A 27,903-nucleotide genomic window follows, 5' to 3' on the forward strand; every position below is an offset into this window, starting at 1 on the left:
TTTTTACATTTTGTGTATTTTTCGATATACATTTTTAATGCAAAGCCATTTACAGTGCATTGCGGAGCAGCGATCCATGACTCACCCAGCCTCCTGTTTTCATAATGGAGGAAGTGACCTCTGATTTCAGGTGAGAGTTTTACTACTGAAATATTGACTAAATATTATATGGTCATGTATATATTGCATATGTATAACCATATAAACGTGTGTTATATGGTTCTCCCAATGTGCAAGGTAAGTAGAGGTACAAGTATTTTTTTTGTACAATGATAATGAAATATAAAACATCTAACTCTGTTACCTTGCACATATTTGCTAGTATGAAACATTTGTAATTTCTCTCATATCTACATTGTCTGTATCGTTATGGGCAAGAGTGAAAAAAAAATGGTTTGCATTTGCTAATCATTATACATTTGGTGTAAAAGCAGAGTTCCTAAGTGATTTGTTTTATTATTGTGTTATGTACAGTATGAGTTTCAGATTCAGAAAGCAGCTAAACCTTACTTTGTTTATAGACAAACCTTTTAAGTTCAGTGATGAACTGAGATCATCTAAATTATTTTGCTATGTTTTTTCATTATGACCAGGAATGAGAAAAAGACAGCATCATTCCCAAAACCCAGCGTAGTGTCTATGAAGAGTAACAACTCCATGAAAAAGCCACCTGATCTCAGGTAATCTCTGTTCTTGATGGCAAACTAATTTTGGTGTAAATGATTAATCTTAATACATTTTTGGTGTAAAAGCGAATTCCTAAGTGATTTGCCTTCTCTATTGTGCTACGTACAGTGTGAGTTTTAGATTCAGAAAGCAGATATAACTTACTTTGTTTATAAATTAACCTTTTAGGTTCAGTGATAAACTGAGATGATCTTAATTATTTTGCCATGTTCTTTCAATATGAACAGGAATGAGAAAAAGACAGCATCCCCAGAATCCAGTTTTGTGTCTATGAAGAGTAACAACTCCATGATAAAGCCACCTGATCTCAGGTAATCTCTGTTCTTGATGCCAAATTTATTTTGCCTGTCCATTTAGCTTAATAATTAATGGTAAACAAACTTAGCTTGTGGTCCTTGAAGCTCTGAACCTGAGGTCTGAGAGCAGTGAAGGTGGAGATAGGGAGGAGGAGGAATGCAGGAAGATATGCAGCTGGCCACAGAGGCATTCAGACTGCCTTATATATGCTCTTAATGATGATTGACAGGCCTGAATGTTGAGGCTCCTCCCGAACCTATGTTTAAAACTACATATATCACGGTTTTAGTGGGAGGTTTATAGATCTGAATCACACGATTTAATCTGTTTTGTCTGTTACTTTGGTGTGTGTTTGTTAACATGAATGTATAACTGCAGTGAACTGTAGTTTAATTGCAGTATTATTGCAATCATTGAATTGCAAAATTATAATTAGAAAAATATTACATTTGTTGTTAAAAGTGGGTTATAATTGTTTTACAATTCTAAATCAATTTAATTTACTTTAATATTACTTAATCAAATGTATTAAGTGAATTGACAAATAAGTAAAATGACATTTGCATCAAAACATTTACAATTATGTTTTGCTAGTCACAAACGCAATTAGATTGTGTACAATTATTTACTTTACATGTAGAGATCGTGTGGCACCCAGAGATGTTATTCTAAACACAATTACCTTTACCAATACTATTCAGGACCTCTTAAAGATTTCTAAACACCTAAGTCTTTGTCACACCGACTACGCAGTGTTTCTCAACCCTGGTCCTCAAGGACCCCCTTCCAGAAAGTTTTAGATGTCTTCCAATTTAAAACACCTGAACTAACTCCTCAGCCTCCTTTCAGAATGTCTCCCTAACAAGCTAATGATTTAAATCAGGTGTGTTAATTAAGGAGACATCTAAAACATTCTGGAAGGGGGTCCTTGAGGACCAGGGTTGAGAAACACTGGACTTCGCCACCCTGGGAATTGCACCCAGGAGAATATATATAAATCAGGGGTGGGGAACCCTGGTCCTGGAGGGCCACTGTCCTGCAGAGTTTAGTTCCAACCCTAATTAAACACACCTGAAAAATCAAATTAAAGTCTTCAGGATTACTTGGAAAGGAAATTGTGTTTGATTAGAGTTGGAACTAAACTCTGCAGGACAGTGGCCCACCAGGACCCAGGGTTCCCCACTCCTGGTTTAGGTCAGTGTTTCTCAACTCCGTTCCTGGAAGCCTACTGCTCTGCACATTTTGTATGTCTCTCTTATCTGCCAGCCGCAGTTCAGTATATGGAGATCTCTGCTAATGAGCTGATGATTTGAATCAGGTGTGTTAAATAAGGGAGACATACAAAATGTGTGCAGAGCAGTGGGCCTCCAGGAATAACGTTGAGAACCACTGGTTTAGGCGATTTCAAATATCAACACTGGCTTTCAAACATTGTGCACTCCGCCTTTAAATACAAGTTTCTTTGGGCTCACTTCACTACTGTCAGGAATGGTGGGAGAACGAACCCAAGTGCAGACAGGTCGGGATGAAACTAATATTTATTTGGACTAAAATAACAGAAACAAAAACCCACGTGGGGGCAAACTACATCAAACAAGGTAACAAGACTTAAGAATAAGCACATAAACTAGACTAGACTGGAATACTTAATTAGAACAGTTTACTTAACTTGACTAGAAGACACATGACAGTACAAAGCAGTCAATGACACAGTCAAAAACACAGTACGATAACAGACAGAACAAAGGGATAGAAGACATTATATAGGGGAGAAGTAATGAGAGGTGCAGGTGATCACAGTTAACAATCAGACACAAGGATAACAAGGGAGCGTAGACAAAGTGACAAGACACGGGAAACACGTGGTCTAATAAAACAATACTGAGACCACGTGATCCCACACAAAACATGGGTCTGTCATGATCCTGCCTCAAGACTAGACTAGAACAATGACAGGAGGGCAGAATCATGACAACTACACATGTTTCAAGAAACAAAAAGCTACACATCAAACCACTCAGTGAACAATACCAAAAAATATTTTTAGAGAGGTTAGCACTCCTCCCTGACCGATCTAACATTTGAATAAAATACTACAGCTCCACAATGTAACCAAATAAACACACTGACTTGTGAAACCAATATTAAATCAAATAAACAAAGAAAACAAAATGAATCACGTTTCAAATTCACACACAAACATTAACTTAACTCATGCACATGACCACAACTATACCATACAACCCCACAAACCTCCTCTGGTTGAAAGAGTACGGGGGTGGCGAATGCCCGCACAAGTTAATACTCTGTCCCACAGTTTTTCCCAGGAGCAGGCAACTTAAAACGGACAGCACAAAATGAAAAGGTGGGCCAGACGTCACAGAAGTGTACGCCGCCAGGCAGATATTTAGGGGAAAAAATTATAAATAAAAAACAAAAACAAAGGGGAAGCTGGGTCACTATCCTAATCGGCTACCCAGTGTCAAATGGGCGTATATACCCCCAAAGTGCTTTAAAGGTGCAATTTGTAAGATATTTGCAGTAAAATATCCAAAAACCACTATGCCAGTGTTAAATATTTTGTCCAACTGATTACTATCAATATCTATCATGTTTTCAACTACTTGTAAATAGTGAGAAAATTGCCATTAAAAACATTGACACAGCCCTGCTGAAAAAAACAGCATCAAACCAGCATGGACCAGCATGGGAATCATGCTGGTCTATGCTGGTTTAGCTGGTGGTCCCAGCATACCAGCACCAAAACACAACATATGCTAGTATGACCAGCATGGGATGCTGGTACTAATGCTGGTTTAGCTGGTGCTAATGCTGGTTTGGTGCTGGTTTAGCTGGTGCTAATGCTGGTGCTGATGCTGGTTTAGCTGGTGTTCACAAGCAAACCAGCACCAAAACACAACATATGCTGGTCTTGCTGGTATGCTGTTTTTTTCCGCAGGGAGGGCAGTGCAGTCTCCTGTCAATGGCGTTAATATCCACATGACCCTTTGTTACCGCCTTTACTGATGTAAAACGCACATGACAACAGTGTCGTGAACAAATGCCGAACTATGCATTAGTGCCTGTCGGCTACGCGCTTGTTTCTGGACTAAGATAACTCTTTACCGTCTGTCGCTGGTTGTGTCAGCAAAGACGGCTCCCTTAAGCGTACGGGCCAACCAAACGACCCAAGAAGAGTTTGAAACAAGACGAGAGGAAGAATGAGGATCAATATAGGGGTTGCATTATCTGGACGGAGAGAGCTTTACAACAACATTTAACTAGACAGAGATGCTGATCTTGCTTGTGTTTTATGCGATGGGTCAGTTATTTTGATTTGTAACTCTTCAAAAATCGTATGCTATTATATTGATTACAATATTAGTGTGTAGATTGTAATCAGTGCGTCTTCCCACAGACCATATAATGCACATCAAGAGGTATTGTACAGCAATAAGACACTTACTAATAGAGTTTGGTCTATCAGTCTATCATAATTTTACATCATAACCTCACAAAAAAATTTGTACTGTCAATACATTGTGAAAAATCATTTTAGATTGTAAGTTTGAACACTTAATTCTGTGCTGGGTTAACACACCATCGAATTTGGACTAATACTGTAACATCTATGACTAACAATTTTGTTTTGAACATCAAATATAACCTTACTTAATCAAACGCAACATTTATAAGCCTTGATTACCTTATCCATCAAAGTGATTTCTCGTTCATGTCTGATTAATGGCCATCAGCGGTTGAGTTAAAGACTACAAATCCCATAATTCCACGCTGCTTCAGAGCGTCATTAATCTACATCATATATTGTTATTGCCGTTTTGGCGCCATCATGGCCGGACTTACCATTGGGCTTGATTGGGCTTGTGCCCAGGGTGTCAAGGCACGTAGAGAAAACACACAGAGACAAGGATCCTATTGCAGATAACAAAACGTTTAATAAAGATCAAATAATAGACAGAGAAAACCACTGGGCTAGCCAAGGAGATAAACTGGAGTAACACACGGGGAATCCAACCACCGCTCTGCCGGTAATAGATAGTTCAAGAAAACTGTCCAAAGATCTCAGCCGCTGCGATGAAATAGAAGAAAGAAGTCTCAGTCGTGCACTGGAGATCGCGCGCCCTGCGCGGTGTGGGGAACCACCGATACGAATCGGGGAGAGATGAGATGACAGCCCGGCAGTATAGCCGGCTGCAGGCTGGACACCAAACGATCCGTGAGAACTGTCAAAACACACACACACAGAATAAAACAAAGAAACAGAACAGCCGACAGACCGAAGTCATAACAGTACCCCCCTCCTAATGACCGCCACCAGGAGGGTTACCTAGTCGCCGATGGAGGTCTGCGATCAATCCCGGATCCAGAATGTCCCGGGCCGGGACCCAACACCTCTCCTCCGGTCCGCAACTATCCCAATCAACTAAATACTGAAAACCTCTGCCCCGTCTACGCATATCTAGTAAAGTTCTCACAGAATAGGCAGGAGAGCCGTCCACTAGCAGAGGGATAGGGGGAGCAGGAGCAGAAGGAATGGGGTTAATACGAGACAAGAACACAGGCTTAACCTTAGACACATGGAAAACAGGGTGAATCCGACCGAGAGCCGGAGGCAATCTGAGCTTAACCGCCACCGGACTAACGACCTTAATGATACTGTATGGACCAAGGAACCGAGGAGTCAATTTGCGAGAATGCTCTCGGAGAGGCAGATCCTTGGAGGAAAGCCATACCTTCTGCCCACAAATATAATGGGGTGCAGGTCGACGGTGTCGGTCAGCCGCGGCTTTGGTTCGTCTGGCTGTCTGAATTAAAACTGTTCTAGCTCTGTTCCAAGTGAGTTTGCAGCGTTGAACAAAGGCTAGAGCAGACGGAACCGCCGCATCGGGTTCTTGCGATGGGAACAAAGGTGGCTGAAAACCCATCGACGCCTCGAAAGGGGACATGTTGGTAGACGAAACAGGATAGGAATTATGAGCGTATTCAACCCAGGGAAGCTGTTGGCACCAGGAGCTCGGAAATTGAGATGTCAGACAGCGGAGCGCTCGACCGAGATCCTGATTAGCCCGTTCGCATTGCCCGTTGGTCTGAGGGTGATAACCTGAAGATAAGCTGGCGGTAGCGCCGATCTGTCTACAGAACTCTTGCCAAAAACGGGAAATAAATTGAGGACCCCTATCAGATACCACGTCCGAGGGCAGACCATGTAAGCGAAAAACGTGTTCAATCAATATCTGGGCCGTTTCTTTGGCAGAGGGCAGCTTAGGAAGAGGAATGAAATGAACCGCCTTGGAAAAACGGTCCGCCACAGTCAAAACGACAGTGTTACCTTTAGAATTAGGTAAGCCGGTAACAAAATCTACGGCTAAATGTGACCAGGGGCAGGAGGGAACAGAGAGGGGTTTCAACAGACCAACGGGAGCTTGATGAGAGGTCTTATTACGAGCACACACCTGGCAGGCTAATACAAACTGTCTGACATCTGATGCCATAGAAGGCCACCAAAATCGTTGACGGACGGTAGCCAACGATCTCCGAACTCCAGGATGACAAACAAACTTGGACTCATGGCCCCACCGGATGACCTCGGAACGTAGCGCAACAGGAACCCACAACCGACCCGACGGGCACCCCTCTGGCACTTCCCCCTCTCGGCCGGCCTCCCTCACCCGCTGCTCGATTCCCCAGCGGAGGGCACCCACCACCCGCCCCTCCGGGAGGAAGGTTTCGGTCCTCTTAGTATTAGGAGAATCGAACAAGCGAGAGAGGGCATCGGGCTTCGTGTTTTTAGAACCCGGCCGGTACGAGAGAGTGAAGTTAAATCGGTCAAAGAAGAGTGCCCAACGAGCCTGTCACGAGGTTAATCTTCTGGCTGAACGGATGTATTCTAGGTTTTTGTGGTCCGTCCAGACCAGGAAAGGTTCCGAGGCACCCTCCAACCAGTGACGCCATTCGCTCAAAGCCAGTCTGACGGCCAGCAACTCCCGATTACCTACGTCGTAATTACGTTCAGCAGGGCTTAACCGGTGGGAGAAAAAGGCGCAAGGATGCACCTTCCCATCCTTAGAGGATCGCTGAGACAAAACGGCGCCTACCCCGACATCTGATGCATCCACCTTAACAATAAACTGAGCCGTAGGATCTGGAATAGAAAGCACAGGCGCAGTGATAAACCAGGACTTTAACATATCAAAGGCTTCCTGAGCTTCCCTGTTCCAGCAAAAACTCTCCTTAGAGGAAGTGAGTGCTGTAAGAGGTTTAGCAATCTGACCGAAATTTCTGATGAATCGCCGATAAAAATGAGCAAAACCCAGAAATCGTTGAACCTCCTTACGCGAGTCGGGGGTTGGCCACTCGACGACGGCTTTGATCTTAGCCGGATCAGGACAAATCTCCCCTACGGCAATGACAAAACCCAGGAACGAAACCGACTTCCTATGAAACTCGCACTTCTCCGCCTTAACATACAGCTGATTCTCAAGCAAGCGTCGTAAGACCCTGCGAACATGCTGAATGTGTGCCTGCAAAGAAGGGGAAAAGATGAGAATGTCATCCAGGTACACAAAGACAAACTTGTTTATCATGTCTCTCAACACGTCGTTAACCAGAGCCTGGAAGACGGACGGAGCGTTCGTGAGACCGAACGGCAGAACGGAATATTCGAAGTGTCCGGAAGGGGTATTAAACGCCGTCTTCCACTCATCGCCCTCTCTGATGCGTACCAAGTGATAAGCGTTGCGCAGATCTAGCTTGGTGAAGAAACGCGCTCCCTGCAAAAGTTCGAAGGCAGTAGACATTAAAGGTAAGGGGTATCTGTTTTTAACAGTAATGTCATTTAAACCTCTATAATCAATGCATGGGCGTAGGGAGCCGTCCTTCTTTTTAACAAAAAAGAATCCAGCTCCAGCGGGAGAGATAGAGGGACGAATGAGACGAGCATGCAAACAATCATTGATATAACTGTCCATAGCCTCCCTTTCAGGACCAGATAGAGAATAAAGTCTACCTTTAGGTGGAGAAGTGCCTGGGAGAAGCTCAATAGCACAGTCATAGGACCGATGGGGAGGTAGGGAGGTGGCCCGGGCTTTACTGAAAACCAGAGATAGATCAGCATAATCCGCCGGGAGTCCAGTCAGATCGACCGTCGGAATCTGAGAAACAGAAAAAACAACCAGAAGGAGCAGACCCAAGACAAGACGCATGACAAGACGGTGACCAAGCTAAAATAACATTACGCTGCCAATCAACGTGAGGGTTGTGCTGTGCCAACCATGCATGTCCCAAAATAATGGGAGAAAGAGAATCGTGCAGAAGGTACAGCACAATCTCCTCATGATGATTACCAGATATGTGCAAAATAACGGGTGGGGTGCAATGGGTAACCTGTGCTGTCTGCTTTCCCTTCAGAGTCCATACAGTTAACGGGACCTTGAGAGGAACGATAGGAACTCCCCACTTCAGTGCCAATTCGAAATCCAAAAAATTGCCCTCCGCTCCGGAATCGAGCAGAGCTCGAGAGCGATGTTCCATCCCGTCGAAGGACAAAAGGACTGGAAGAAGAGTGCTGGAAACAGAGGAGATTTCATAAGCGGCCGTGCCCACCAAGACTCCTGGACTCACCGATGGGCATTGTCTTTTAGCGAACAGTTCCGTGCCTGATGTCCCGGTTTGCCACAATACAGACATAGTCCATTTAGCAACCTCCGCTCCCGCTCCTTAGATGTCAGCCTTATTCTTCCCAGCTGCATAGGTTCGCTCACCACAGGTGAAGGGACAGATGGAGAATGAGAGGATAAATCGACCGCATCATCCTGCAATACTCGTTGACGTAATGAGCGGCGATGGCGACGATTCAGGAGACGATTCTCTATTCGCAGAGCGAGCTCAATAAGACCATCAAGAGAGTGTGGGAGATCATGAGTACCAATCTCATCTTGAATCTCGTCTCTTAATCCCTCTACAAACTGAGCCCGAAGAGCAGTTTCATTCCAACCACACACCGCCGCCAACGTCTGGAAATGGATAGAATAATCCGTGACAGTGCGATTACCCTGCACCAGGCGAACCAGATGAGCTGCGGCCGCTTCACCCTGTGCTGACCGATCAAATAGTTTTAACATCTCCAAACGGAAGTCCTCAAAAGTCTGACAGAAAGGAGATCGAGCATCCCAGACCGCCGTAGCCCACTCTCTCGCCCTGCCGGTCAGCAAGGTGATGACGTATGCCACTCGTGTCTCTTCTGCAGCATATCTGCGTGGTTGTAGGGAAAAAATCAGAGAGCATTGGGACAAAAAAGATCGGCAGGCGTTAGGATCTCCGTCGTATGTGGGTGGATTGGTAACATGGGGCTCAGGATCAGAAGAACGGTGAGGGACGCAGCCCTCCAATTGCATGCATTCGAGCTGAGAGTTGAGATCGGCAACTTGAGCGGCAAGGCGTTCCACCTCCCGCTATGTAGTAGAGAGTTGAGCATCCTGCTGTCCCAGCCATGCCCCTTGTTGTGCCAGAGCAGAGCGTACGTTGTCAGCATCCGCTGGATCCATCTGTGGCGAGTTCGTCTGTCAAGACACGTAGAGAAAACACACAGAGGCAAGGATCCAATTGCAGATAACAAAACGTTTAATAAAGACAAAATAATAGACAGAGAAAACCACTGGGCTAGCCAGGAAGATAAACTGGAGTAACACACGGGGAATCCAACCACCGCTCTGCCGGTAATAGATAGTCCAAGAAAACTGTCCAAAGATCTCAGCCGCTGCGATGAAATGGAAGAAAGAAGTCTCAGTCGTGCACTGGAGATCGCGTGCCCTCCACGGTGTGGGGAACCACCGATACGAATCGGGGAGAGATGAGATGACAGCCCAGCAGTATAGCCGGCTGCAGGCTGGACACCAAACGATCCGTCACAGTGCTGCTGGACTGCAGGGATTACCAGTACGCTGGACAGCGAACAGCATGAAGTCCGATAGAAACAGCAGAGCGGCGGAGAGGAGCTCACCCAGTACCACAGGGCAACGGCCACACACGAGAGACAGCAGGGCAGATGATCGGCAGGGTGGAGAGGGGAGAAATAATCCACTGATGCGGAGAGGAGCGGAGTTGCTGTAGTCCTAATGAGAGGAGATGAGAGAAAGCAGGCAGAGCAAAAAATAACAAAAAGACAAAAAAGGCAAAAAATGTATTAATCCAACAAAAACGGCGAACACGACATGACAGGACTGAAGAAACAAAACTATGACGAACTCGCAAGGAGCAACAAACACAGAGGGCCCTATCTTGCACCCAGCGCAATTGACTTTGTCAGTGACGCATGTATCATTCGTATTTTGCGCCGGCGCACAGCAGGGTTTTTCCCTCCACAGATGCACGTCAGCAAACTAGGGAATGAACTTGCGCTCCCTGGGCGGTTCAGCTCAAAAAGGAGGCGTGTTGCGGCGCAAACCATCTCTTATGCTATTTTGCAGTTTCAAAAAACAATTGCGCTACTAACCAAAAAAAAACTAGTCTAAAGTCAGTTGCGCGTGGTTCATTATGCTATTTTAAGGGCGCATGCTTGACCATAATGTATAGCGTGCACAACGCGCATACACTTTGCTTATCTAATCTACACAGATGCAACAGTTATTTTTGCAAATCATAAATTGTTACACTTAAAAATATTAATACACGAGATAAGGGGAATCATAGTGGTGAGCATTGTGGTGATAGTTTTTATTTATTCTCATGCAAATAACGATTAAAATATTTTCATAACTTTGTTGTGTGGCTGTATTACGTTTATTTTATGTAAATAATAGTTAAAATGTTTTCATAAGAAACCTTAATGTATATGAACTTGATTTGTAAGAGTACTTTGGGGTTGGACCTCGCTTGCGTTTCTTGGGTCCGATTTCAAAGCCCCCAAACCCTTTCAGCGGTGAGGGTGGACGCAGCGATGTCCTCTGCTGGCGTCTGTGTAGAGGCAGATCCACCTCCCGTTACACGGCGTGCGCGATTTATGCTGGCGCAACGATGGGGATGCCAGCTGATGAGACAATTGTGGCTATTTCCTCTCACGCCTGTTTAACCTACGCTGATTTGAGCAGGTTTCTCCTATCCCCATACAAAACAACTTCTCTGTCTTTGACGTGGGTCTCCTCGTCTGTGAACCGCTCCTGGCGTGCACCTGGTAAATCCGTCATAATAATAGCAACCCGCCATGGAACTTGCGCCCTTGCGTTTAAAGGGAATGTTGGATAGCATTCTGATTGGTTTATTTGACGTTACGCCCAAACCACACCTATGAATAATGAACCTACTTCAGACCAACCCCTTATTGATTTGCGCCCGGCGCAAGAGTTATTTCTCCTGCCGGGAAAATAGCAACAGCGCCCAAGATCCGCCCACAAACTCACTTGCGCGTTGCGCTTCGCACTTGCGTCTCAGATCGTTAAAATAGGGCCCAGAGAGCTTAAATACCAAACGAATGGGGAGGCAAATGAGAAACAGGTGAGTGTCGCAGGTGAATGAAATCAGTGATGATGAATCGCCCGGTGGCAGACGCGCACGTGAGAACTGTCAAAACACAAAACACATACACAGAACAAAACAAAGAAACAGAACAGCCGACAGACCGAAGTCATAACACAGGGGCCCCGGCCAATAGGGGCCTCCGTGCTTGCTTGCTTGCGTTCGTTTGATTTGTTCAGTCGTTTTCATTTTTTATTTTACAGCCTAAGAGCCTATTGGTTGGTGCGGAATTGTTTGGTGCTGCATTTCATTTGTTTATATATATATATATGTCAGTCATCTTGGTGTTGAATATGACGCGCTGAGTTTACCGCTTTTGAAAACCATAGATCAGGGGTCGGCAAGTAACTTTGGCCACGGGCCAATATTTTTTAAGCCAGTAGATGGCGGGCCAGCTGATTTTTTTTTTAATTTTGAATTTAATCTGATCTTTTGTCAAGCAACATTGTTTTTATTTCCTATTTAAAAGACGAAAGACGGCATTAAAAATTGCTTAAAACATGGTTGTTCTGCTTGTTTCTTTGTCTGTTTGCACCCGCAATAGGCCTATAATCATGGAATATGATGGGTCCGTGTATTACTTCGTTCAATCGTTTTTGTTAAATTAAAAACAAAAATAAAAAAATATCAATAAAATCATTTTAAGCAGATCAAGTACTATAGTGGTAACATTTTACAGGCATTTATGCTCCCATAAAAGTCTCTTACAGTCCGGCTTTTGAACTTTATTCCTTTTTTAATTATCATTTATTCGGGACACACACATACACACCTAAGGTTTAAGGAGGTCTGCGCGGGACTGTTTTTTTCCGTCCAGCTCCCACAAGTTTCTATTCAGCAACGCTTAAAATACACTCTGTGTTCACACGCTTTATTTCCAGACCTGACGGGTCCGCAAAACCTAAATCTCGTTTCCAGAATCTCAAATTCAAATGTCTCTAACTGAAAGAGAGAGATTAAGTAGCCTATAACAATTGTAAATGCTATACAAAAATTGTGTTTGTGTTAATATAAATATTATTTTAACATTGTCACAGAAAAAATAATGAAATATAAATAACATAAATTAAATAGGACAAAGCCTATCACTCAAATATCTAACCAACATAAACGGAAACCATATTGCCCTACTAACAAATGAAGTAAGCTATTTTCTGCCAAACTATTTCAAACATACTTGCACAAAAATTATGTTGTTGGCTGACAATGGTTTCAGTACCAAACAGCTCCTAAAGCTGTACAGGTGGTCAGAATGAAGTGCGGATATGCTGTCAAGAGGGCTGTGTCAGTCAGACCACAGGCTCCGTCCAAAGTATAGGTACCCCAGAGTTCTGCTACCGTCTTTATACTTTAAAATTTCATCATGCGCCGCATAAAATCTTTCGGGCGTTTCATACACTATGCAGCGGGGAAATTGCCGCGCGGCTACGGCTTTTCTCAAGTAGGCTAGTGGAAGAGTTTTGTGCAGCATTTAGTGCAAATATGTTTTATCAGGTAATACATATTATTTATTACGAATAAATAATAATGAAAAAAGTTCAAAAGTCGGACTGTAAGCGAATAAAACTGGTGCATGGTTGCTATTCAAACCATTATTAAAACGGCTGTAATCTGTTACCACAATAGTAAATAAAAATAAGGCTTAACCCGTTTCATATTTTCTATTTTTGATCTGAGCGCACAATCAGAAAATCGGAAAACGAGTCGTAAGGCCTATTTGTTTTTTTCATTTTAGTTCAGAAAATAAATAATAGAAAAACAAGTCGTTTTTCTTTATTTTCTTTTTGGTTTAAATTTGAAAAAACGAATGAAGGAGTGATAGGAGCCATATTTTTGTAAACTGTTATTGTAAAATAAAAATAGTCTGATAAAAACGGACTTCCAAAATAATCCAGAAAATATTGCTGGCGGGCCGCCTGTTGCCGACCCCTGCGATGATAGTATAATAGCGAATACGCGAAATGGGAGTCATGAATGAGCTTTACAGATAATGAGAAAGAGCAACGCGAAAATGAAGCGCTCAGTATGAAAAAGATTACTAGAGTAGGCTATGGTCTTGTAACTCTGTTTTTTCTTGTTTGTTTGTAATCTAACGTGATACGCCGTTATACGCAATTTACCCACTAATGGTCAAGGATTTCCGTATACCCATTTAAAAAAGCGTGAAAATAACAGTGTGTGACAAACATTTGACACTTTAATTCATAAATTGACATCTGAATCACTCACCATTCGCATGCTCCATTTGCTACTTTGGCGGGTTTAACCTCATATACAGTCGGCTATTTGGTATTTGGTGCATTTGACTTCATGCGGCACTACGCGATCCGATCATCATATGAAATCAAATTATCACGGCGCAAAAGTGACTGTAAAGCAGACGGGTGTATTCATGTTGTTCAACAAAAGCCAAAAGAATGACATCAGAGTACCGCGAGAGCGATTCGAGAAATCACACAGCGAAGTTTGCTTTCTAATCGCTCTCGCGGTACTTTGACATCACCAAGCGGTCTGCGTAGCGCCAAATGAAATCCAATCTGCTCGCAGTCTGCAGCTCACACGACACCAAACAGTCCCTGTGGATAAATAAACGAGTGCAGCAGAGCTACGAAACATAACAAAATCCGGAGAGTTAACAACGCACATGATTATATCAACATTTAAATCATCAGTCCAGTTTATTACTTCATCTGGAGGTGAGGATTCACTAAATTATGGCCATGTTGATGTCCTGATGGTTTTTGATATAATCCACTAGCTAGCCTAACTTTCCTGTAGTTTCTCTTTCAGCATGTTTGCTAACAGAATCACAGTTTAAACTTTTGAAAAGTGTTCATTTTTATATCTACGTTCAAGGTTTTAATGTATTACGTTCATATCAGACGCAAAAATTAATTAATGATCATCTTCCCCACTTTAATTTTGGTGTCTAATATTACATGATGGTCTTGTCATAATTATTAAATTACATCCTAAAATCTTTTGTTTTTCATTGTTAAACACTGCACCACTTAGGCTATATGCACAAAATACACTTGTTGATTATCTTTATAACATTATATGGTGTGTAATAAGGTGAATGTTTATCAAGACATATCATTCTTTTCTTAAGCTAAGTCTAACACAATGATTTTAAATGTTGTTATGGGGTATTTTTTAATGTGCATGATTAATTTGGATTTGTGACATCCCTAAAAATACATGATTTAATTTTAGACTGGGCTTATGTTCTGCTATAGAGACATAGGGGCAGTTTCCTAGACAGGTCTTATCCTAGTCCCAGACTAAAATGCATGTTTGACGCACACCAGTAATGTTTTTTGTAAGGTTTGTTTGTAAAAACTACTTGAATGCCCTGATATAACCTAGCAATAGGCCTAGTGCTGGATTAATCTAAACCATAGACTGTAAAAAAAGATGGACGACGCGACGTCACCTCCCTCCATTGTAACCTACCCTACCTATACTGAGAAACGGATGATATTACAAAAGAAAGCTATAAGAGCTATTTCACGGTCCACATATAATGCTCATACAAGTGCTCTCTTCCATGGATATGGTCTATTAAAGCTTCCTGAATGTAACTTGTATCATAATGCATGTATAATGTATAAGGTGGTCAACAGGTTAAATACTAGATTGTGTGAACTTATTCCATTATATGCACCTTCTCATACACATCACACTAGACATAAACTACTTATAAAAGGTAAATGGAGGAGCTTAACAAGTGCTAGGTTTAGTGTATGTTATAGAGGTCCTAAATTATGGAATGAACTGGATACTAATTTAAAACAATCTGAAACATTTTTTAAATTTAAAAAGAAATTAAAGAAACAACTACTGGAGAAATACAGACTTGAGGGATCTGCGGCTGAGGATTAAACTTCTCATATTGGTGCATGATCAATGTAAATCATGATGCAAGGTATAGAAACTGTTAATTGCTTTTGGTCAGGGGGATGGTGTTTGGTGGTGGGATGGACCCCTATTTATAAGCTGGTGCTTCTTGGGAGTCCATTTTCACAATAGTATTATTTGTATCTGCTGCATTGAAATGTAGTGATTGCAATGCAAAATGAACACTTGAACATATATCAGCGTGATAACAACTACTTAAAAGGACCAAAACCATCTTTCGGAAACTTTTATTGGAAGTGTAAATATTTTTTTTATTTAGAGCAGAGTCCCATTTGTTTGAATGGAGAGGGCGGGGTTATGACTTGTACTGCAGCCAGCTACCAGGGGGCGATCAAAGAGCCAGAGGCTTCACTTTTCAAGACTTATGAGGCACACCCGATCTAAACCCTGTCGGGAAACTTCCCTAAAATATAATTCTATGATATATTTTTTATTTTAGGTTGTTTACTGTATGTGTGCACTCTCAGAAGATAATTTACACAAGCTGTCACTGGGGTGGTACCCTTTCAAGTAGTACACCTTTGTACCTAAAGAGTGCATATAATGGGTACAAATGTACCTATATCTGTACCTAAATGGCCAATATTAGGAACCATTTAAAGGGTACCATCCCAGTGACAGCTTTTGTTCTGATAGTGTAGGGCCCAAAATTTATTCAAGCCCAGGGGCCTCCATCCTGTTAAGTCCTGCCCTGGGCGCCATCTAGTGGTGAATTCTATGTATTCCAACTTTAAGCTGATAAAAGAAGAGTACAGCATTAACCGTATAATTTTCATAAACGGCATGCAATAAATCAGTAGCATACCCACCTGATTATTAGCGAGTCCGCACTACTGACACATCAAACAATGGATAAACTCTGAACGCCATGCATGCTATGTAAACAAATAGAGCGCTTACAAACAACAGCTCATCTTACATTAAATAACTTATTCCACGATAGTATACAAACATAATTAAGAGAGAGTCAGCCTTGCTAACGCCAAAGCACAGCATGATAAATACAGCCCGGAATGAATACTAAGACAAATTAACAAAGCACATGCAGTCAACAGCTCATCTTAAATAAAACAAATTATTTATACACTGTGACATACCCAACATGCAGCAAGTCCACAATCACATGCTCGTCCCAAATGGCTCAACAATCCACTAAGAAAACATTAGACACCCAACGTCCAAAGTCGCAGCGAACCACACTTCAACACGCTCAAAAAATGCTGGAAACCTTCCTTTTATGCACACCTACACCCAGCGCACCTGTCTCTAATTAAAGCACTCATCATTCAGTCTCCGGGTTGTGGTGCTACATTCGCAACACACATTCAACATGAAACATTTTCAGCAGGACAAAATCTACAAAGCTCTAGGTTCTAGGTTAAAAAATGGTTTTAGATTCAGGGGAACAGATTTACACAGTGAACATGATGCTTTTGTTCTGATTTTGAAAATATTTCTGAGATTTAAGTTAAAAAGTCTCTCTTTCTCTCTGTTTGTTATCTTTCTTTGATTGTTTTTTGCAGTATGGACAAGGCCAATTTGCTTCAGTTACGTCCACGATGTGAGCAGCAGGTTCTGGCAGATCCAGTCTCCATCATCTGTGTAAAAAGATTTTGTAGGAAGTGCAACCGGTTTGGGGAAAAATCAAGTCATTCAGAAGACTTCAGCTGTCCTCAGTGCAGAAAGCGATTTAAAACACGTCCCGTTCTACAGCCATACAGGATTACAGCAGAACCTGGTTCTGCCCAGTGCTCCGTCAAATCAGACACTGTAAACCCTCAGCAGGATTCTCACCAACCACTGGATGATGTTTTGCATAGAGTCAAAAATCAACACAAAAATAGAATGAAGATTAAATATGAGAGTTTTTTTGAGGGAATCAAACTACAAGAGAATCAAACTATCCTGAATAGGATTTACACACAGCTGTACATCATAGATGGAGAGAGTGAAGGGGTGAATGAAGAACATGAGGTTTTACATATGGAGAAAAACAACAAAACAAAAGACACTCAGATATTCTGCAATGACATCTTTAAACTCTTACCTGAATCAGGACGTGAGGAAAAGACGGACCAAATCAAGAGCGTCCTTACTAAAGGCATCGCTGGAATTGGGAAAACTGTCTCCGTGCAGAAGTTCATTTTGGATTGGGCAGAGAAAGAAGCCAATCAGGATGTAGATTTCATGTTTGTGCTTCCATTTCGAGAGCTGAACTTGATTCAATATAATCAGTACAGTCTTCACAAACTTCTGCTCGACTTTCATCCTGAACTTCAAGATCTAGACGCAAAGATTTATGATGAGTGTAAAGTTGTGTTCATCTTCGATGGTCTGGATGAAAGCAGACTAACCCTGAATTTTGCAGGCCGTAAAAAAATTTCTGATGTGACTGAGACTTCATCATTGGGTGTGTTGATGTCAAACCTGTTCAGAGGAGATCTGCTTCCCTCCGCTCAAATCTGGATCACCTCCAGGCCAGCGGCAGCCAATCAGATTCCCTCGAAATACATCAACCGTGTGACAGAAATCCAGGGATTCAATGATCCTCAGAAGGAGGAATATTTCAGGAAGAGAATCAGTGATGAAGTTCAAGCCAGAAGAATCATCTCACACATTAAAGGAGTGAAAAGTCTTCACATCATGTGTCACATACCCGTCTTCTGCTGGATCTCATCTACCGTACTTCAAAACATCCTGGAACGTGATGCAGAAATACCCAAAACTCTGACTGAAATGTACATACACTTCCTTCTTATTCAGATGAACATAAAGAACCAGAAGTATGAAGAGAAAGATGAGAAAGATCCAGAGGCACTTTTGCAGTCAAACAGAGAAGTGCTTGTAAAACTTGCTGAATTGGCTTTCAGACAGCTAATGAAGGGTAACGTGATGTTTTATGAGGAGGACCTAAAAGAGTGCGGCATAGATCTCACCGAGGCCTCTGTGTATTCTGGGATCTGCACTGAGATCTTCAAAGAGGAACCTCTTATTTTTCAGAGGAGAGTTTATTGCTTCGTACATCTGAGCTTTCAGGAGTTTTTTGCTGCATGTTTTGTGTTTTTCTCCTATTTAAAGAAGGACTCTGATGTTATGAAAATGTTTCTGAGAGGAAAGTACAAAACTGGATGTAAGAGAGTTCCCCTGGATGTGTTTCTGAAAGGAGCAGTAAATAAAGCCTCAAAGAACAAAAACAGAAACCTGGATCTTTTCCTCCGATTTCTTCTTGGCATCTCACTGGAGTCCAATCAGAGACTTTTATGGGGTCTGTTGTTGACAAACATTGAGGAAAGCTCAAAAAGCCTTGAGAAAGTGATTCAAAACCTCAAATGTGTTCAAAAGCATAACCTCAGCCCCGAAAGATGGATAAATCTGTCGCAGTGTTTGCTTGAAATGAAAGACGATTCTGTTTCAGAAGAAATTCTGACTTTTTTACAGTCTTACACAAATAAAAACCTCTCTCTTGGACAATGTTCAACCTTGGCAAATATGATCCAGTTGTCAGAGAAGTGGCTGGATGAGCTCGACATTACAAAGTTCAAGATAAGATCTGTGGATTGTCGTGAGAGGCTCATACCTGCTGTGTGGAACTGCAGAAAAGCTATGTGAGAGCTAATGGCTGAAATATAATTCAATATTATTAAATAAACTTATAGAAATTTAAGACCTTATCATTTACTCACCTTGATGCCATCCCAGAAGTATAGGGTCAACATGTCGAAGCTCCAAAAAGCACAAACATCCATAATTATAGTAATTCAAAAAAATGACTATAATGGGGTGGTCTATAGAGTATTAAATTCGAATGCAGCGTTTGAACTTTCCCCTGTCACCAGTGCTTCTATCAACCGAGAAAATGTGAAAAAGATCAACCCACACTGCAAAAAATGACTTTTTTACTTAGTATTTTTGTCTTGTTTTCAGTAGAAATATCTAAAAATTCTTAAATCAAGATGTATTTTCTTGATGAGCAAAATGACCTAAGAAAATAATACTAGTTTTTAGACAAAAAGATATACAATTTAAGTGAATTTGTGCTTAAAACAAGCAAAAATATTTGCCAATGGGGTGAGAAAATTTTACTTGAATTAAGTGTTTAAGAAAAAAGAAATCTTATTTCACAAATTTTTTTCTCAACTCATTGGCAGATAATTTTGCTTGTTTTAAGGACAAATTCACTTAAATTGTATATTATTTGTCTTAAAACTAGACTTATTTACTAAGGTCATTTTGCTCATCAAGATAAAGCTTCTTAATTTTTTGATATTTCTACTGAAAACAAAACAAAAATACTAAGTAAGAAAGTTTTTTTTTGCAGTGCAGTAACTTAGTTTTGATAGAAATTTGGCTCCCCTTGTGATGTCAAAAGGGGATAATAACGCCCCTTAATCTACACTATCCACCCACGGCACTGCCATTTAGTGCAGAGATCAGCTCATTTGCATTTAAAAGGACACACCCAAAAATAGCAAATTATTGCTCACACCTACATGTTATAATAAATTGTCTATATGATATTTTGAGCTAAAACTTCACATACCTACTCTGGGGACACCAAAGATTTATTTGACAAATTAAAAAAGTTTTGTGAAATGTCCTCTTTAAGTTATCGATTTGATGCATATTCGAATTTGCATTTTAGTTTTGCTAAATATTAATTACTAAATAATAAAGTTTCAATATACTGATAATTTATTTTACAAAGATACTGTAGATTATATCTGAATTGTTGATTGCAATAACAAAATAGTAATATCAATAAGATTACTTATATTAACCCACTGTTTGAATTACTTGGATGTTTGTGTTTTTTGGAGCTTTCCATATACGATGATAACATGATGGCATTTTAGTATAATACTTAATATGTATTCAATTCATCTGATAAAGGAAGTCATATATACATCAATGTAATGCATATCTTTATCAGACATTTACATTTACTTTTATGCATTCGCAGAATGCTTTTATTCAAAAAGGTACCCTGGTTCCATGGATTTCAAATCCATGACCTCTATCAATTAAGCTATATGAACACACTTATGCACATCATCAGTAGTGTTAATAAACTAAGCATTGACTGAATTAGGATTTATGTAAATTTTTTATAAAATACCATGGTAAAATGGAACTAGGTCTGACTGAAAACTTTGTTATTCTGTTCAGATTTTGGAGCTGTCAGTTTACTAGCAGGTGTTGTGAAGTCTTCAGATCGGCTTTACAATCATTCAACTCTTCACTGAGAGAGCTGGACCTGAGTGACAATGACCTGCAGGATTCAGGAGTCAAGCTCATCTCTGATGGACTGAAGAGTTCAAACTGTCAACTGGAGATATTGAGGTATTTATTAAGTGATCTGTGTTAAATATCAGCATGTGACTTATAAGAGGTTCTGTGCTCTTATGTTTATGTCAAAGTGAACTTGCATCTACGATAAAGAGTAAAAGCAATATGACATCATTAATGCCCAGTTTTGGGGGTAACACATTTCAAGTAACGCAGATTACGTAATAATATGACTTTTCTTAAGTAACGAGTAAAGTAACGCATTACTTTATAAATGTACACATTAATATTTGAGTTACTTTATTCAAAAAGTAATGCGAGTTACTTTTCAGTTTAAATTAATTCAATTAAAAAATAATATAATATACTGAATTTAACTGAACATATTAACGTAGAATTACACACTCTTTGCGCCTGAGCGAAAACAGTTTGAGTTAGAAAGGGAGATGGATAGCCAGAGCTTGACATTTTTTAAAAAACACCTGCAAGGCCTGAAATAGATCAAGCCTCAACCAAGTAATGCAAAAGTAACGCAAAAGTAGCGCAAAAGTAACTTAAACATTACTTTCCATGAAAAGTAACTAAGTAACGCAATTAGTTACTTTTTTGGGGAGTAACTTAATATTGTAATGCATTTCTTTTAAAAGTAACTTTGCCAATGCATTGCATGTTTAAACCAGATAGTCTTGCTGTTGCCAGAGATTTAGGAATATATTTCATATTAAACTGTTTTGCTGTTTAACTAATTCCCCGCCAGCATTTTTGAAAAGTTGCCCGCCAGCATTTTTTGTGATTTTCACAAAAGTTTCACAACATGCCTGGAAAATTTTCTTCTAAAATATATAAACATACAAATATATCAAATGAAAGAACAGACCCTCTGCTTTCAAACAAGCAATAAACAAACAAAACGGGAAAAAACGTTTCATCCTATCTATATTTTTTCTCTGATTATAAACTCTTAAATATGGGTATTTTTCTTAAAAAATAAAGAAATTATCAAAAAGCTGAAATAATTTCATTTTTTTGAAGGAATTTTGTTAGAGATCAGATTCAGAATGATTATCAAAACATACACAGAGTTTAAAATAAGTAAATAATTTTTTTGCTTTAGTTTTTTATAAATTGAGTAAGAGCCGCATCTAGTGGATAATCACGCTATTAGAGATTAACATAAAACCTTATCAGGAACACTTTTTTTACGCAAATGTTTCTCTTAATTGACGAGATAACTCGTCAATGACGGGGAAAGAGTTAAATGCGATCACGATACCAACAATTTTTATGTATTTTACGATTTAGCTAATTTTTATGAATAATGGTGGTGTATCTTTATTGTTTTTATCTAATAATTGTATGTTTTTTGTACAATTCTCCTTGTTCAAATTAGCTGACTTGTAATAATTCCTGATTGGACACACACATTCAATAAACACATTCAGACATTAATAAAATGAATGAATGCAAATTTATAGTAGTTTTGGTTCATGAGAAGACAAACAACTTTAAAGTGATAATGAGATACTGAGGAAAAGGAATAAAAACGCTGCAAATTTACAGGAGACAATTTTGATATCTTTAAAATGAAGAAGTTGAAGTTGTTGATGTGTTTACAGACTTTCTGGCTGTATGGTGACAGATGAAGGTTGCAGTTATCTGGCTTCAGCTCTGACTTCAAACCCATCACACCTGAGAGAGTTGGATCTGAGCTTTAATCATCTCGAAGACTTAGGCTATAAACTGCTCTCTGATAGACTGAATGATCCAAACTGCGCACTGAGAACACTCAAGTATGTTATCTGAATGTTTTTCACTGCTTTGTTGTTGCATTTCAATGTTACGCATAGGCAGACAATATTGTCTGTAAACGAAAATGCGTGCTGTGTCAGAAATGCATAGATGGACGTTTCGTGAACCTCTTGTCAATAATTTACGACTGGCATTGATGCATTGTATTATTAGAGTTTAATCGATACATTGATGCTGGATGGGACTCAAACGTCCTGAAAAGTGAAGCCTCTGGCTCTTTGATTGCCCCCTGGTGGCTGGATGCAGTACAATAAACCCCACCCTCTCCATGCAAACGAACGGGACTCGGATCACAATAAAGAAATAAATGACACTTCCAATAAAAATTTCTGAAATACTCTTGTCTTAGCTGGATTTTACAGTAGGGTAGTTGTTCATTTTAAATAATTTAAAATAGCGTACTGTTTTAATATATATTGTATTATTATGTGTTTTTAAATTTCAAGCCCGATTTATAGTCGTGCGTTAGTTCTACGCCGTAGCATGTGCGTAGCCTGACTTGCACCTCGCAAAAATTTTAACAGCACGTCAGATCTACGCGGACCACAAGCACTGTGATTGGTCCACCAGAACCCCTCCTGTCAGGTAAAAAAACTGCGTCATAGGTATTTCCGTTTGTGACGGTGAAAACAAAGATGAGCCAAGTTGAGGAGTGATTTAAATCGAGTCTGTCCCAAAATATGACTCCGGCGAACCCACATGGACTCGCATCAAGGGTCCCTAAAGTCTGATGTCATCAAAGGGTGGACTCTGAGGAGGACCACAAGTCTGGAGTGTGCCATTTAATGTTTAGTTCATTACAATGCAAGGAAGCGGCGTCGCATTGTTCATTTTTTTTACAGTCTATGATTGATCCATATCGATGTGTTGCTACACCAATACTGCACATGTGTTGTATCTTATGAACAGAATGTGATCTTTTTGTGTTTGTGTTTTATAGTGTCGATCATGGGGGAACGATCAGGATTACACCAGGGCCACGAAAATGTAGGTCTACACACACACACATCTCTCTTTAGTGTCTTTTATTGCATTATTAGTAAATGTTTTCTCTTGTGTTCAGATGCCTGTTATCTCACACTGGATCCAAACACAGCACACACGTATCTCAAACTGTCTGAGAACAACAGAATGGTGAAATATGTGAGAGAAGAACAGGAGTACCCTTATAACCCGGAAAGATTAGATTTTAAGCCTCAGGTGTTGTGTAGGGAAAGCCTGACTGGACGCTGTTACTGGGAGGCTAAATGGAGCGGAGAGGCCGATATATCCGTGGCTTACAAGGGAATCGATGGGAAAAGGGAGAGTGACAGTGAGTTTGGACACAATGCTGAGTCCTGGAGTCTACAATGTTCTGATGGCAGATTTGTTGCCTGGCACAATAATAAAAGAAATAAAATAGATGTTTGTTTAAACTCCATTGACAGAGTAGGAGTTTATCTGGACTGTCTGGCGGGAACTTTGTCCTTCTACAGCGTCTCTGACACCCAAACCCTAACACACTTACACACATTCAACACTACATTCACTGAACCTCTCTACGCTGGGATTGGGCTTTATCATCTCACCTCAGTGTCACTTTTGTGAGGGATTTCCAGGGGGCAGGGTTTCATATTTTATTGAAGCTTCCCCAGGCTCCCCCATTGATTAGCGAACCCCCACCTGCTGTTAGCATTCCATTGACTCCAATTCATTTTGGTGCCACTTTGACAGCAAATTACTTTACATCTGAGGCATTTAAAGACTCCATTTGTCCATTACTTATTTCTAAAGAAACACAAAAATGTATAAAATGCTCCATTACCTTGTATCGTACGTTATGGCCCAGTAGAAGCGATTTTTGTAAAAACAGGCTAACTATTGCGTCATAACCTGTGACTCTTTGTCGCACAGTAGAGAAAATACCGCATGGACAGGAAGAGAACCTCGCAGGCAATCTTTTACTGTCTATGAGGCAATCGGGTGGATGTGGAGGCATGAAGTCAAGGGAGAAGCCCATAGAGAGTCCATAAAAGCAATGGGACAAAATTTTTCAACAACATTCCTTTTACTGTCTATGGGTGATTCAGATTTCTCTTGGCACAGCTTTTAGAAGACTTACAATTGTCAGACAGGTTGCTTACGTGACATCTACGTCATCAAGCTCAGTTTGAGTTTGCGCAGTACGCCAACCCCCAGAAAGTGCGGGCTTCTAATTGACTTTACTTGTTTCCGTTGAATCCAATGGGGTCGCTTTTGCTAATTTCAACCCGGCGCAATTATTATTTTCACGTTTAGCGCCACGTTGTTTAAAAAGCAAATGCATTTGCACCCAATTTTGCGCCCATGGGTGTTCTGGTCTGAAAATGAGGTGTGTTCAGGCGCATTGTTGGCGCGTTGCTATTTTGAGGCAAATAAAATAGACTACGCCATTGACCAACAAAAACCTGGTCTAAAGTCTAAAGTCAATGGCGCAGTTTTGTTTTGTTATTTAAGGAGTGTGTTAGTAATATGCGCCTATAAACGGGACGACAACGCGGGTTTGCTTATCACATACATGGATGCGCAGCAGTGCTAAAATGCTCTTAAATTTGAAAGCTTAAAGCATTCAAATGTAAATAAATAAATACATTGCTTTTAACAAATGCATCTATTTTTAAATGTTTTTTAAATGCTACCCCATATATGATGACTCTGTACCTGTGGATATGATGAGATGAGAACCGTTGTTAAGAAATGCTTGTTAAAAAATCCATGGCGCTGTCCAAGTGCTAAAACGCTTCGGCTCTCTGCACGTTTGAAAATTATCTCTTGTTTGTATTTTTACAGTAGCCTACAAACCTTTTCTTGCATATTTGCAAATAATTTTATGAGATTAATGATTATGTAGGATATCAATACATTTACAGCAATTAAAAGCCTGCTATTTTTACTTCCATGACTGAAAGAAAACGCCTTTTAAAGGTTTTAATAATAATAATAAAAAATAACAATTTCAATACAAATAAATGCAGCACAATTTTTTAACATTAATCTTAAACTGGTGGTCTTCTTCCTCCGCTTTTAGGCTGTGGGCTTGAAGCATAAACCATTTTTCCTGTTCTTAAATTAGCAAAAGTTGGTTCGGACACGCCCTTTTAGACCATGCGCTGTGTGCTTTAGACAATGCGCTTAAATCATTAAAATAGGGCCCTTAGTCTTACTGTATCAAATGACACTGCATGTTGTTTGCTTACTCATAAGGTCTCTCCCGGGAAACCACTTAGCTATTTCTTTGTTTAGATTGTTGATTCAACGGATGAAAACCCACGTTTAATGCATCTTTCACTTTTGTTTTAACTTTATGTACGTTGCATATATACACATTTGTATCCTTGTGTTGTCTTTATGTTGTATGTATGTTCTTTTAAATGTACTTGTTCTGTATTACAAGTGTTTAACCATCTATCTTCCTTATACATCCAATGATTGTATTACAGTATACAGTGTTAGGAGTACTGCAGTATTCTTTAAAGAAATGAAACTGAAAAAATCAGATATATGTTTCAATGTATAACATTTATGTGGCGGTGTGCAAAACATGAACGTGACTGTCCTACCCAAATGCAAATTTTTGATCTTACATCATTTCCATGGATACGACACACCCACTGGTTAGGTGTGGTTACGTTTTGTTTCCAGTAATGGGAGCCTTAATCTTTGTGTTCCTTAGCTTGAAACAAACAGCAGCTCACAACATCCACTGTAAGTTTGTTATGGTTGTCCTAGAAGGTTTGATCTTTTTTTTTCTTTGTTTTAAAATATGAATATTCTGCTTAGATGGCTTGCTGTAGTGATTCAGTCTGTGTTTCTAATGTGTTTTGACCAGATTAGTGAAATTGTTAATGAAATAATACAAATTTGAAACAATTGACAAAATAGAGATGAAAGGCTTAACCGATTCAGAAATATACATAAAGCAATTGCTGCATACTTAAAGTAAGTTCAGCAACTGCGCTGCACACTGTCAGAAACAAATGGTCCCTAGGTGTCACTGGGGCAGTACCCTTACAAAAAGTACACCTTTGTCCCTAAAGAGTTCATATTAATACCTCAGATTTACATATTGGTACCAAACATCTGGGTCTTTTGAAAGAGAAATGCCCCAATGAAAGCTTGGGATCATTTTTGAGCATTTTTCTGACTAGTGAATGTTTAGATATGTAAAAGTGAATTAGTTTTACTTTCATTCTGCTCTGTACTAATCACAAAACACTGCAGTAACAATTGTATGATGTTTATATTTGTATGATGTTCTGTTAATGTGCCACTACATAATAATTTTAATGAAAGCTTTTATAAAATGTAGGTGATTTTTTATAAGAAATGATTGACTAACAAAGCCGTACATTTTAAAAGTTTAAAACGGCCTTAATTGAGTTTTACAATAACTGTAAATATTTTCTGTCTAAACCCTATGCTTTGAAAGTTGAGGAATTTTATAGCCTTTTAAACAATCCGTTTAACAACACTGTGAAATTCAAAACTTCAAAAATAATAATGTATATATTTTACTTTTTTTTCATTTCTTGCTTTTTTTCTGCTCTGCTTTGTTTATTAATCTAGCTCATCACTAAATTTAGGATTTTGTTTTAATTCATAGAAACACTGTAGAGAAATGTTGAGGGGCGGTGTCCCGTACAGGGTTTTAGTTTAATCCAGAACTAGGCCCAAGTTACAGTGGCAAGAAAACGTACGTGAAACTTTTTGGAATGTCATGTTTTCCAATACCGCTCATATTATTTTTGCTTCAAAAGTGCATAACTCACCTGTAAAAATCATTAAACAATTCCATAAATGTTTCTTAGTTTGAAAAAGCTTTTTATTTTATTATTTTTTTGTTATTGCACTTTAATTGTAAAGATGTTCCTACAATTAAAAACAACTAGTTTAAGACTTATATTCCCTTGTCGTTTTTGAACTACTAAAATCCCCCACCTCTCCGTGCTGTAAAAAAGTAAAGTTAAAATGACTTACTTTTTACTTTTACTTGAGTAGATTTTTAGACCAGTAACTTTACTTTTACTTAAATAAAATATTATTAAATTAACTTTAATTTTAATTCAGTACAATATTTTATTACTCTTTCCACCTCTGCTGTATTCAAAGACACAACTCACTGGATGAATTCAAACAACTATTTGTTTCTTCTTAACTTTTTGCTTAACAACCTGAATCTCCACTACACCCTTAATGACTACAATCTGGCCAGGCCCTGCAGCACCTTCGTGGTGTCCTGCTGTGGATACCCTGCTTGTTCAGTGTTTAACGTATTGTAGGCTCATGAGCAGAGATGTTGGCAAGTTCCAATGATGCCTACAAACTTTGGCTGTCATTCAGGGTTGTTTGTTTACC

At 39.9% G+C, this 27,903-nt stretch overlaps 1 protein-coding gene across 1 annotated transcript; it reads left to right on the forward strand.

Moving 5' to 3' along the window:
- On the forward strand, positions 1–27,448 carry LOC135741078 (NLR family CARD domain-containing protein 3-like). Its single transcript, XM_065259721.2, has 8 exons — positions 1–130; positions 594–680; positions 915–998; positions 16,959–19,040; positions 20,602–20,775; positions 22,338–22,511; positions 23,471–23,517; positions 23,594–27,448. The coding sequence occupies exons 1-8, from the start codon at positions 105–107 to the stop codon at positions 24,115–24,117; spliced, it is 3,198 nt and encodes a 1,065-aa protein (XP_065115793.2). The 5' UTR covers positions 1–104; the 3' UTR covers positions 24,118–27,448.
- The last annotated feature ends 455 nt before the right edge of the window (positions 27,449–27,903 follow it).

This window comes from Paramisgurnus dabryanus, chromosome 24 (genome assembly GCF_030506205.2).
Source record: "Paramisgurnus dabryanus chromosome 24, PD_genome_1.1, whole genome shotgun sequence".
NCBI lineage: Eukaryota > Metazoa > Chordata > Actinopteri > Cypriniformes > Cobitidae > Paramisgurnus > Paramisgurnus dabryanus.